Source organism: Megalopta genalis, chromosome 3, assembly GCF_051020955.1.
Source record: "Megalopta genalis isolate 19385.01 chromosome 3, iyMegGena1_principal, whole genome shotgun sequence".
Lineage (NCBI taxonomy): Eukaryota > Metazoa > Arthropoda > Insecta > Hymenoptera > Halictidae > Megalopta > Megalopta genalis.
Window position 1 is genome coordinate 20,906,636 of NC_135015.1, and position 13,348 is coordinate 20,919,983.

At 32.7% G+C, this 13,348-nt stretch overlaps 3 protein-coding genes across 5 annotated transcripts; all 3 read left to right on the plus strand.

Moving 5' to 3' along the window:
• Positions 1–3,298, plus strand: LOC117225073 (uncharacterized). The gene is made up of 3 exons (XM_033478393.2): positions 1–357; positions 1,877–2,067; positions 2,154–3,298. The coding sequence occupies exons 1-3, from the start codon at positions 338–340 to the stop codon at positions 2,312–2,314; spliced, it is 372 nt and encodes a 123-aa protein (XP_033334284.1). The 5' UTR covers positions 1–337; the 3' UTR covers positions 2,315–3,298.
• Positions 3,299–3,452: 154 nt separating this feature from the next.
• Positions 3,453–13,343, plus strand: LOC117225068 (putative ATP-dependent RNA helicase DHX35). 3 transcript variants are annotated; one of them, XM_076520270.1, is made up of 12 exons: positions 3,453–4,022; positions 4,285–4,499; positions 10,007–10,186; positions 10,786–10,926; positions 11,018–11,180; positions 11,306–11,467; positions 11,649–11,795; positions 11,970–12,111; positions 12,181–12,467; positions 12,550–12,855; positions 12,932–13,085; positions 13,164–13,343. In XM_076520270.1, the coding sequence occupies exons 1-12, from the start codon at positions 3,992–3,994 to the stop codon at positions 13,288–13,290; spliced, it is 2,055 nt and encodes a 684-aa protein (XP_076376385.1). In that variant the 5' UTR covers positions 3,453–3,991; the 3' UTR covers positions 13,291–13,343. The 3 variants fall into 3 exon arrangements, with proteins under 3 accessions (XP_076376385.1, XP_076376386.1, XP_076376387.1); XM_076520271.1 differs by lacking the exon at positions 10,007–10,186; XM_076520272.1 differs by lacking the exons at positions 3,453–4,022; positions 4,285–4,499 and adding an exon at positions 8,765–9,300.
• On the plus strand, positions 4,515–8,617 carry LOC117225071 (Ceramide phosphoethanolamine synthase). The gene has a single exon (XM_033478390.2). It carries the CDS (start codon positions 6,749–6,751, stop codon positions 7,823–7,825), a length of 1,077 nt encoding a protein of 358 aa, XP_033334281.1. The 5' UTR covers positions 4,515–6,748; the 3' UTR covers positions 7,826–8,617.
• Positions 13,344–13,348: the final 5 nt, after the last annotated feature.

Here is a 13,348-nt window from a genome sequence, read left to right on the forward strand (position 1 = left end):
GGTGTCGTATTCGCGGGCTGCGTTCGCGTTTTCTCCGCAATTTAATGTCAAATTTCGAGTTATCTCGTTGATCGAGGGCTGAATCGTACGCCATCTGTAAACGAGCGGGAAAGAAAAGTGTTTGAAGGCCGCCGGCCTGCCGGCCGGGCCGAGTAACTCGGGTCTCGGGCGAATCAGTGTGCGAGTCTCTGCCATTTGCGCGTCGGTACGCGACTACGCGGCAGTGGTGATACCAGAATTCTACGTCTGCTTACCGGTGCGTAGAAAACCCGAACCTTAATTTAGTGCGTTTAGTACCCGAAACACTTGATCGACCCTCCCGATTAAATCGATCACCATGGCGGATACGGAAACCAAGTAAGTTGCCATAGATTTTTTTTTCCTTATCGATTTGTCTCAGGAAAATCGCGCTTTTCATCACAGAACGCTTCCGTGATGTTTCGTTTCACGGGGAAAAACAGTAACGGCGGGCTATAACGATCTAATCGTGTTACAATTCCTCGTTTCATCGGATCACGAACGGAGTCGTTTCGAATCGAGCTCGCTCGCTCGCTTTCACAATTTCGTTTCTATCTCGGTTGATCGTGTAGTTTTGAAAGCGTACGTAGTTTTGTAAGAGTATACAGGCCGCGAGAAAGGGACAACAGGAGAGGGGAGGGGAGGGCGGGTATACTCTCTCCCTACGTGATATTCTCAGCTTGATTCGTAAGACGCATTACGTTCTCAGGAATTACATACCTGGTTTTGCCACGATGCGTGCTCTACTTGCGGTGCCATCGGTTTCTGGCGGCATCGTTTATGATTTTATTTTTCCCACTTGTGGCTTCACGGACGTGCGTATGCACGACGACAACGGTAAAGTGGCACAACGCGTGTCATCAAAGTGTTTGTTATTCATGCGTTCTTGTTACCATTACCCCCGTCCGTATCCTACGAGTTGTGTGTTTCTCTCTCTCTCTCTCTCTCTCTCTCTCTCTCTCTCTCTCTCTCTCTCTCTCTCTCTCTACACAGAATAAACATATCTTCATTAATAAGTAATTCGGAATATCCGAGAATATCGTAGCTAGCATTCGTTGGTATGCGTGTGTATATATTTAAGTGCTCGGTACACACACGGCCATACAAATGTTTAGACATTTGATTAAAAAAAAAAAAGAAAAAGGATGTCTGATTACGTGTACGTAATGGCTTAGGAATATTTTGCGAACGATTACACGTGCAACATCTTAGAAAGATGATCATACAGCTTATCGATCTGTTCTCCCTTAACCATTACATGGTGGAAATGCTAATGTTTACATTTTTGCATATCGTTGGTAAATTGGTATCATTGTATTTTTGTCGGGATACTTCGACGCTGCTTAAATTTATTGTTTCGATCGCTAGGAGAATAAATATATATATACATGTTATGTGATGTATGTATTTACGGTCCTCGACAGCCACGATTTGCCGCGCCGAAACGTTCTGTATGTATATGTTTGTGTCCAAGATGTGTGCGTGTACGTGTCCTCTTACTAAAGAGAGAGGGTTGCTAGAAAGGGGAATGAAGACAAGATAATATCAACATCGCTAGGTGCCGCCACGGTTGGCGCGTCCTATCTCTATTCCTTTTCACCATCGTTCCATCTTTGTCTATAGTTGCGAAGTATAAACTGATACCAGACTATAGCAAATTCGATACGCGCCCAATTCGATAGTTTTTTTAACTATCTCTCCTCTCCGCGTTTCGAACACATCCGTCGTGCTCTTGTTTTCAAGTACTGTATCATTCTTTTTACAAATACTTACGAAGCCACGGTGCACAATTCATAATATGAATATTATACTTTTATCGTAGAAACAATTTTATTTATATTGTATTTTTGATCTTCAGGGAAGCTAAAATTGTCTCCACCCCGGAGAAGAAAGTTGTAGAAGAAGAAAAGAAGCCTGCTCAAGAAGTTGACGAAGATTCAAAGGCATCCGAGAATGGTGATGCACAAGAAACCAAAGAAAATGGCTCGGCCGAAGAGAAAGAGTCTAACGATAAAGAAGCAGAATCAACAGAAAATGGAGATTCGACAGGTATAAAATAACAATAATGCAAAATTAAGCAAATTCCACTGACATTAATTCCACTTGATATTAATTGGCATTTTTTTCCTTTCTAGATGCTCCTGTTGATAATTGCTGTATAAAGAGGAAGTCAACAGCTTTAAGTGATACAACAGAAGATTCTGCTACCGACGGTGCAAGTCCTGAGAAGAAAACAAGACTTGAAGAAAAGTGTGCTGAAGCAGAAAGCAATGGAGAAGCAGAAGCTACAGCCTAATATTTTTTTATGTTTACTGCAGACTTAATCTATAGATGTAATCTTAACAGCCAACTGAGAAATCAGAACAGTCAAAATTAGTTGTCCGTGCGTCGTCTAAATCGACGAGCATGAAGAACAAGAACAGTAATAATCTATCAATGACTAATGTGTTCAGACATTTGTGTGCTTGTTTCAATCATTTTTATGAGTTTAATTGGCAAATTAATCCACAGCATCATCATACATTTCTATTATAAATTACTTCTATTCATGTTTCCTATATTTTCCACACTGGCGCCCACACATATATATGTTTACTAGTACTAGATTTGTAAAGGAAGGGAGATATAAATAATATTAGAAATAATATATTTCTGTTTCATGAAGATTGATGATGGTATGGTGCTTAAGAATGATATGGAAATAGTTCCATAGAGAGCTCTCATTCTTTTTAATGCACAGACATGCGTATACATAGACCTTTCATATCAGAGATGAAAGAAACAATATTTTTCTGCAAATTAAAATACATTCCTAAAGTAAACAACGCTCGTCCAAGAATTCTAACGTTTACTGACGAAAATTAGAAAATTAATTTTATCTGTAAACCCTGACGTCGACATACCCATCTCACACTACTTACATAACTTATGTACAATTTAACTTTCAATGCATTAATAGAATAGACGAATTACTACATATTTTGATGCATTAATATTACTATAATACATGATTTAAATGGTTTACAATTAAACTTCAAAATAACACTATAAAAAAAGAATCTGTTCTTTAATCATTGAATGTAAATCATAATTTTCAAAAATTCTTTTATTACAATTTATTACATTCGCTATTATAGCGAAATTTGAAGTTAACTTTTATCGAAATACATGACAATATGTAATAATTTGTATTAGCGTGTATAGAAATGTTGGTGAGCGAAAACGTGTTGAATGTTAAATTTTGAAGTAACAGCAATAAAAGAAAATACTGCATTGATAACTTTAGTAAAAAGTTGCATGTTTAAACCTTGAAACTGATATGTAATTACTCAAAATATGAAAATTTTATATGGTTGAAGAAAATATAAAAATTGAAGAATTAAATTAAAATTAAATGAGTATTATTTTTATGTTAACAATTGATACTGTGATCCGAAACAGTCTAGTGTAGTAATGAAAAGAAATTAATGTTTTCAATATACATTTAACAAATTTTATGAAAAAAAAAAATATAAAGTACAGAATATTTGACTTATTGAAATACGAAACTGCTATGAAATTCAAACGAAACTCAAGAATTTGCTGATGTAGTGTAGTGTAAAGCTATCGATTCAGTGATTTCAAATATGTACCTTTATTCTGAAATATTTCGTAGAAATGAGTCGTGACGAAATTACGTTATACTTTTCTATTACTACAATTTTTAAGCAATATTATTAACACTAAGATTCGATAATTTTCAAAGGTATGGTGTAACATTTGAAATAATGTTCAGCGTCATCTCCAGGAGAAATAAGAACTTACAATTAGTAAATTCATAGCGCTATTTGTGTATAGTTTGTGCTGCTAACCGCTATGTTTGTTGTATACATTTACAGTGTATGATTTAATAATTATTTGAAAATGTTTATAAACAAATGACACATCTTGAAAATAATTTCTTCTCATTGTGTTATCAATAGAGTTATACAAAATGAGTACGAAACCAATTTTCTTAAAACCCGGTAAGTTTTATTACTTACACAAACTTTTACAAGTATTTATTGTTATAATAGTATGTTATCTTATAATTTTAAATAATCGTATGATCTTGGTAATTATGTTTGTTACACGTTACAACATATATTCTTATTAGAAATATTATTGTACAAAATACCGTATAATATAACCTGTTCAAATACTAATATTGTTTTACAAAACGACTTGTGCTTTCTATATGAAACATACGCATAAGAAAACATCACATTTTTTTTGTAATTGTTACAGGAGACAGCTCGTGGCAGGAGGATAAACCTGATATAGATGCCCATTCATCCACACAATTTGTATATAATGCCCATCATTCGCTTGCAATTCATATGCAACGACAACGATTACCTACATTCAAGTATCGAAGTCATATTATTTATCTGTTAGAAAAATATCAAACTCTAGTCCTAATTGGAGAAACTGGATGCGGGAAGAGTACACAACTGCCTCAGGTAAATATAAAATTTGTTTTATTAAATGATCATAGATTATAAGATTCAACAGAATCGATATAGTTTTAGTAACTGAAAATTGTACATTGTAATATTTACTTTTTATTTGAACTTGAGATAAATATAATAATATACCTTTAATTAGCCACATTATTATATATAAGGATAAAAGTTGAAGATATTTAAAGAAACAATTTCTATATGGTCTAAATACTTATCAGTTTTATCTGATGAAAATTTAGTGTTCATAAATAGAAACATAGGTGTATAGGATTGTTTAAAATACCTCAGAAAGGACTGAAACTATTTAAAAAATGTTTTTGCAAAACTTATTTGGCATGAAGGAGGATATAATGTGATATAAATATGTCTTATGGTTGACTTAATAGGGGGAGAGATTTCAAGGTCAAATTAGTTCATCTAAATGGAACAGTGTATCTTTTTTTATTCATTACACTGTGATACATTTTTGAGTTTTCGTTTTTTTTCCTTTTTAAGAAAGATTACTAAATGCTCTTCAATATTATGAAAAATAAAGATAAAGAGTATTTCAAACTTGTATAAATTTAATCCACGACTATTTTTGTTGGACAAAACTTGAATTCGAAAATTTATAATTATATTGAATGTTTTATGTTAAAAAATTACTTTTTTGAATAAATAAGAGTGATGAAGAATGAAAAAAAGAATTAATTTGCGTGATTTGTTTTTACGAATAAAGATCAAGACATAATCGTTGTGTAAATGTGCGCGTTATTACCACTACCACCATCACTGCGCTATGCGAAAGTATGTTTACGAACGCTTAGTTCAAAGTTAAATGTAAATACGATTGTTCATAGTACAAGCAAATGCTTACCAACATTATCTTTCAAGTAAAAATCTAATAAGGTTTATTTGTGCATGGATTTAAGCGATATTGATTGCTCTATGAGAATTTTTGTGGTTACTTCTAGTGACATAAAATAATTAGATCACGCATCGTAATTTTAAGTATATCTTGGTATTCAATGAACAGTGAAATTGACGAAATTTTAATTGTATCAATTGTGTATTTTAACGAACGATAATTTAATATTAAATTATTTTTTGATCTTATAATAGTTTTTTGTTTTTACGATAAAAAATTCGTGAAAATAACTAAAATATAACATATATATCTCTATGTTTGCAAAGCTTTCAAGCATTACGTTTTTTACCTATTATTTTTTTGTACAATATTCTTACGCTGGTGAAACCGTGTGTAAATTATTTCTATTTCTGTGATTTCTAGAGCGCGTATGCGCACGCGTATATTAGAAATTTTGTGATTACAACTTCTCGCCATTCTATTGTCGACTTTGCTCGAGTTTTTACAGTACTTGATCTCATTCTTAAAGAATAATACATATTCGCTTATTATATTGTAGTTTTCATAAAGTTAATTCTGAATTATTTCAAAAAGAATTATGTTTCGTAAAAGAGAACAACAAGAAATAGCAGGTTTTATAATCAACCACTTCATTATTGACGATTTGAAAGAAATTATGTGACAATAGTGCGACGGAAATTTTACCGTATACAAAAAAATTAGATATTATTCCAATAAAAATAATTTCGAGATATAAGAAAGAAAGAATGAGAAAGTATCTTAAAGAGAATATGTATTTATAATACGTTTCTCAATATGATGCACATCAATTAATCAACATAGTGCAATCGAAGTACACAATATCCCGTGTAACCATGTGGAGTGTGGAGCCGCGTCACGTAAATGTATCTCTGAACATCGCAGCATCTTATGTTGTAAAGTGAAGTACTACTACTAACTACTGTGGTCGTATCAATGACTGGAAAATCTGAAAATAGTATGACATAAAACAAATTACTATACAATCATAAAATAATCAAAAAATAATAATAACAAAAGTACCGTACTGACGTAATGATTGAACACAATTCGTGACATGTTGGAAATTTGATTACTTTGACTGAGATATGTGATCATTAAATCGAAAAATTGAAGATGTAAAAATGTCATTATTCTGATATAATGACGAACGATAAAGAGAATTCGTTCACAGTTTCCCGAAACTTCAATATAATTTAGAAACATACACATGAAATAACAATGTCAAATTATCTACCTGTAACACACGTAATACATTTCAGTTTATCACAAACAGTGTGATACCATATAATGGCAAATGTGATATAAGTGTGTACTTAAAGTAATTTTTACAACACAAAGTGCCAAAGTATCATACAAAATGTTTGGTACAACAACTATAATAAGCAGGTCGTTCCTAGTAATTTTGATATTTTTGACATTGTACTTCCTTGGAATGGATGTTTTACTATATTCTAGAATACAAAATTATAACGTAAGACCATTATTGAATGGTACACAATACGTTTCAATCATACCTTGTGATATTAATCCATTGTGTACAGTGACTGTAAAAGGATTAATGCTAGATCATCCAAATTATTTTCTTCTGAGCCCACTTGCAGCAATTATGGACAAACTGCTACAGATAAGCAATTCTTGGACATGGGTCACACCAAATGCAATCAGTGTTTTTCATGTGTTCGTAGCGATGGTAGCCGGCAAATGTGTTTCCAGTGATTCGTTGTCTCATAGACGCTTAGGTGTAATACTGTTTCAAGCAAGAACATGGTTAGACGATCTAGATGGACACGTTGCTCGAAAAAGAGCAAATATCAGTGGTGAACACTCGGATGTTGGTTCATCTGGCTACATTGTTGATGGTGTCTGTGATGCTCTGGGTTGTGTGGCGTTACTGATCGGCCTATATCAATTTCTTGCTCGTAATTCAAGCAGACGTGGAGGATACGATAAGCTGCCGCAGCTACCTGTTTCTTCGGTTCTTGAACCTGGAAATGTAATATCGAAAACTTCAAATACAGCGCTTCGTAATATATTACTTATGACCGTCCATTTGTTCCTGACCAGTGCCGCCTGGAATCGATATATATCTTTGTACCAGGATCTCCTTGAGACTGAATATAGAACATCGTCAATTACCAAACAACACCTTTATGTTAAACAGACAACTATATTCAGGAGTTTGTCATTTTGGATAATAATCCTTTGCTGGAAGTTTATTAATTTTCATGCTGTCATGGATTACGTGCTTTTCGCAATATTTTTTGATCGTATAAGAGAGTACATCAAACTTGTGAGATGGTCCTCGTATGTAATTATATTGCTGCTTGTTTATGTCACCGAATTTCATTTTCTACGGGCCTATGCATATGTACAAGGAGTACCATCGATTATTGATGAAGATATCTCTTCATCCGATGTTTTTACCCAAACATGACAATATGAATCTTGAGAAAGCTTGCTTTCTACATCTATAAATTATTGGTGATAAAGTCATTTACCTACATGGATAACATTCCAGAAAAAATTTTTGTATGTTATATTTTTTGGCAGAGATTTTGTATACATAGCAGTCTAATATGTATGATATATGTAAACATATACATTGACCCCTTAAATGTTAACTTATAAATAATAATGTCCCTAATCTACATTTTGTCTATTGTGCCAATGTGATATTCGCTTAATGAAAACTTGATACTGTCGGTGTACTTACTATTCTCGGTGTCTTTTATTATTGTCCCATAATTTTGTATGCTAGAAATGTTAAAGAGTTAACACAGTTTTATAAATTACTAGTACTTGTTTTAAGTTACTGGATATTTAGCATCGAACACTGCTCTCTTTATTCCATGTCTAGGTAACTTTCAACTTTACAATGTACTTATTAATATATTTATCCGCATATATATTGGTCTCTGTGATGTACAACTGTGTTACTTAAATATTTCAATGAATCTCACTTCATTTAAGGGGTTAATGGTATAAATATAAAACAATAATGTTGATTGGTACAAGATTTTTCATGCGGATAATAAATTCATTCTTGCCTCTCTTTTTAGTTGCGGTGTATCTCTATCATAGTTCAATATAAAGTTGTCAGAATTATTGCACTCCTGAATTCAGTCATTTGATTTCAATCATTATGTGTAGGTTGTATGTATTATATTATATATGTGTACAAAAATAAATATTTATGTTATATATATGGGTTGTGTAATGTAAAATACATATGATGGTCATTATTGGTATCTGCGAAATGATAGAATTTCTTATCTTTTTACTCACGATAATTTAGAATATTTTATCCTTATGTGTATATTTATCCTTATATATATTTATCCTTATGATATTTATCCTTATATGTATAGCTGCAACACTTGTGAGTTTTCCTATCTCGCATAACAGGCTCTGAATATACATAAGCCGTTGTAACGAGCTTGCGATAAAATCCTATATAAATATGATGCTAAACTGCAAAGACATATTATATATGTAATATTCTAATGTTACTACATTAGTCACGCTAATCGTAAGATTGAAACTCGCAGGCAAGCGCGTAAGATCCACTTCATCGCGTTGCACTTAAAATTTGATAAGTGCATCTAACAGTGTACTAATCGAATTCATGATGAAATATAATATTACTCTTACATAAGCAGATTATTAATTCCGTTGTCCTTGCTCCAAATATTTCTTATTCTTCTACCTGCAAGAATTATATTCACTATTCACAACTATCGTAAATGCGACTTCATGGACAGACCAGGAATTAATTTCGCTAAAATGTCTTGTATTTCTAGCGAGATATTTGTTATCACTACCGTAGCCTTTGTGACGTGTTCGATAGTTGAGTGACAACCATGCTAGCTGATAAAGTTAACTGCTTTATCAGGGCACATTTTAAAATGGGTAACGCTCTCGCAAGTTGAAATTTTGTTTCTTTTTTTCAATTGGAATCATCTTTTATTCGTGCAGCATCGTGAAATTTTATCTTGCTGATATCTTTTAGAATCAGCATGAAAAATTCATGTTACATTTTTTACTGTTAGTAATCAGAAAATTTATAATATTATGGTTGACTGTAAACTGTTTATATCATTATAAATCTGTGTATTTATCGAAGTAGAAACGACGATTTTTACTGATTTCTTTGTGAAATTTTTATTGTATTCAACATCGATGCAAAAATAGTACGAATGTGTGAAATTTGAAATTTTGTATGGAACATGCAATGACTGTACACAGCACTTTATAACAGATAAGTAGCCTCATTAAGCATACGTTTCATATAGTATCAACGTTATTCAAATTAACATTAACAATTCAATGTCGTCTCAATGTCGTCATCATTATTAATTATCGTAAAACGTATACCTGAGTAGCTTTACAAAAAAATCTATACAATCGTATTCATCGTTCAGTATTGTGCAAAATTCAAAGTTAATAAATAAAGGTAAACAGTTTTATAAAATCGATATGATTTTAATAACTCTATCGAAAAGCTATTCAAAATTAATTCCGACGAGTTTTCGCTGATTCGAATAGACAAAAAAGAAAGTATACTCGATCGAGCTTCGCGTATGATTATAACTATAATTTTGTAAAATGATTACAGTATCTTTTTGAAGCGGGATGGTGTGCAAATGGAAAAATGATCGGTATTACCGAACCAAGAAGGGTTGCAGCCACTTCTTTGGCCAGTAGGGTAGCTGATGAACGTAACTGTGTCCTTGGCACCGAAGTCGGTTATTCTATACGTTTCGATAATTGCATAGATGAAACAACAAGAATTAAGGTAAAAAAATATATGTCAAAACGTTATTTATTTATTTATTTTTTATTCATTTTAATTCCTGCTGAATAATTCGGAACTTTTCTATTTAAAGATTTTATCTGTACCGCCGTTTATCTGTCGGTGGTCTTGATTTCCGGAGTCTTTAATTATTCGGATCGTTATCGTTTTACTCGTACAAAACGAAACGTACCAGCTACATGAATCTAATAATGCTTATTTATGTTATATTTCAACAAGTAATATTACTTTAACGAGTATAATATAAAACATAATATATTATATATATATATATAATTATTAATATAATTAAATTAATATATAATTAATTATAATTAATATAATATACTAATATTACTATAATTACTATAATACTATAATAATATTATAATTAATATAATATTTAAAAATATCAGTATTATGTTATCCTAGATTCGAATCATTAAAATTAAAAATATTTGCACATGTAATGAATCTCATATTTATCATATATTTATATCAAATTTCTTCTATGTTAACATATTCTTCTAGTATTTATAATTTTTACGCATTCCAAATGATTTTGCATTAACGAATGTGTACATGTTTTATTCTGTTCATAGTACTTGACGGAAGGAATTCTTCTACGTGAATTAATGGGCGACCCATTATTGACGAATTATTCTGTCATCGTTATAGACGAAGTACACGAGAGAACGCTGATGACCGACATCATAATGGGACTTTTAAAGAAGATAATTCGGGTAAATTCATTTTCACGATCTCCTCGCTGTTCGTTTTTCGATGAAACTGTTTCTGTGAAATATTAAAAAGTTCTCGGATACGTTGTTCTAGAAACGCAGAAGCTTGAAAGTTGTTGTTTGCTCGGCCACGGTTGATGCTGAACAACTTCGGGATTTTTTCAACACAAACACAACAAAAGACTCGACCAAAGATACCGCGGTCATATTGACTGTCGAGGGTCGACTCTATCCAGTGGACACTTTCTATATAAAAGGTAATTTTTTGTATATTGAATTATATATATAATATTAATTATATATATATATTGAATTGAATGTTGAATTCGAGTAGAAAGTATTCGAAAATAAAGATGAAAATGAAAATTTGTGTATTTTGTAGAATCGGTGGCAAATTACGTTACCGGCGTTGTAGACACCGTTTTGAAGATACACGAGAACGAAGAGCCTGGTGATATTTTGGCATTTCTCACGGGCTTAGACGAAGTAGATCAAGCAGTTTCTCTTTTATCAGAGCATGCAAAGCTTATACAAGAAGGCAAACGTAAGTAAAATCTTTGGGCACGATGCTCAGAATCATCCTTGCTGTGTTTATACCTGCGTAATTGAAACGGCGAAAGTCATTCGAGCAACGTGATGGTGCTCAGTTGAATGTACGATGTTATATAACTGTTTAAGATAGATCGTGAGGTGATCTGTTCTTGTTTATGTTGCTTTTTTTTCAGTGAAACTTTTACCCCTGGCTATGTATGGGTCTCTTCCAAACTCGGAACAACTGAAAGTATTTTGGAGGGCGGCCAAAGACACTCGTAAAGTAGTCGTAGCAACAAACATAGCTGAAACATCTATTACTATTCCAAACATCGTTTATGGTAAAGACAAAATTACGCGGTTTCGAGTAATTCAATTATTTTTGTATTATACGTATAATGTCATTTTTAACTAGGATACATCTATTATACATTGTAGGTCTCTTAAACGTAAAGCAATAGGCGCGTTATTGTTACGAAGAGAACTGTAATCGATACGTTGCATTTTATGTTTAGTAATCGACTGCGGTTTTGTTAAAATTCCTTGGTTCGAGGCGGACACGCAGACCAATTCGGTGGTAATTGTTCCTGTATCAAGAGCGTCAGCCGACCAACGGGCAGGTAGAGCAGGACGTGTTCGAACAGGGAAAGCATATAGGTTTGTTCCATAATTATATTTGTGAATGTACGTATGTATCACACATTTATATCCGTTCTTCCTACACAGATTATACACAGAAGAAGCATATTCTGAACTGTTCGAAGCGATGCCACCGGAAATGCAGCGTTCCGATTTGGCACCAGCTATTTTGCAACTGAAAGCTTTAGGCATCGACAATGTCTTAAGATTTAATTTCCCCTCTGCTCCGCCAAGCAAAAATCTTCTTGTAGGATTAGAATTGCTTTATGCGTTGGGCGCAATAGACAGAAACGGAGAATTAACGATGCCATTAGGCATTACCATGGCGGAAATGCCTTTAGAACCTGTTTTAGCAAAATCTCTCATAGTATCAGGTAATATTTTAATAACAAAATTTATTAGCAAAATATTAACAAAAATATTGCTAACAAACAAGATCTCTTTTTTTATATACAGGTGAAATGGGATGTTCTAAAGAGTTTACAATGATCCTTGCGATGCTGCAAGTACAAAATGTATTCATAAGACCGGCCGGAGGTCAAGCTGCTATAAAAGCCAGAGTGGCGCATAGAAAATTTGAAGTCGAAGAAGGCGACCTTTTGACTATGCTCAACGTGTATACTGCTTACGAAAAAAATAAAATATCTGCATGGTGTCAGAAAAATTTTCTTAACTATAAAGCATTACGACGAGCTACCGAAATTCGGACACAAATGCTCTCTATGATGAGGAAGCTAGACATTCCATTGATTTCTAGTAATGGTAAACACAGTTTATTATTGAAATAAATTACAGAAAGCATATTGTATTAATGATGAAATTTTTTGTTTCTTGTTAGGAAATGTGGAACAAATTTTGAAATGTATAACAGCTGGACTTTTTCCAAAAGCAGCATATTTACATTACACTGGAGTATACAAAACTGTGCGTGGTAACAAAGATTTGTACATACACCCAAATAGTTGTTTATATACACTTCAACAACCACAATGGTTTGTATATACACTTGAATACCTTAATTTTGCGTACTCACACTGTACATCGCTTGTTAAATTCTCTATTTCTTTTAGGTTACTTTTCTGTGAAGTTTTGCAAACAAATAAAACATATATGAAGGATATAACTGTAATACAATCGGAGTGGTTATTGGAATTAGCACCTCATTTTTATGAAAAAACATCACTGGAGAGTATTTAGTGCAATTTTTGTAAATATTGAAAATAATACAATAAAAAAAAAAAGAATCATTAGATGA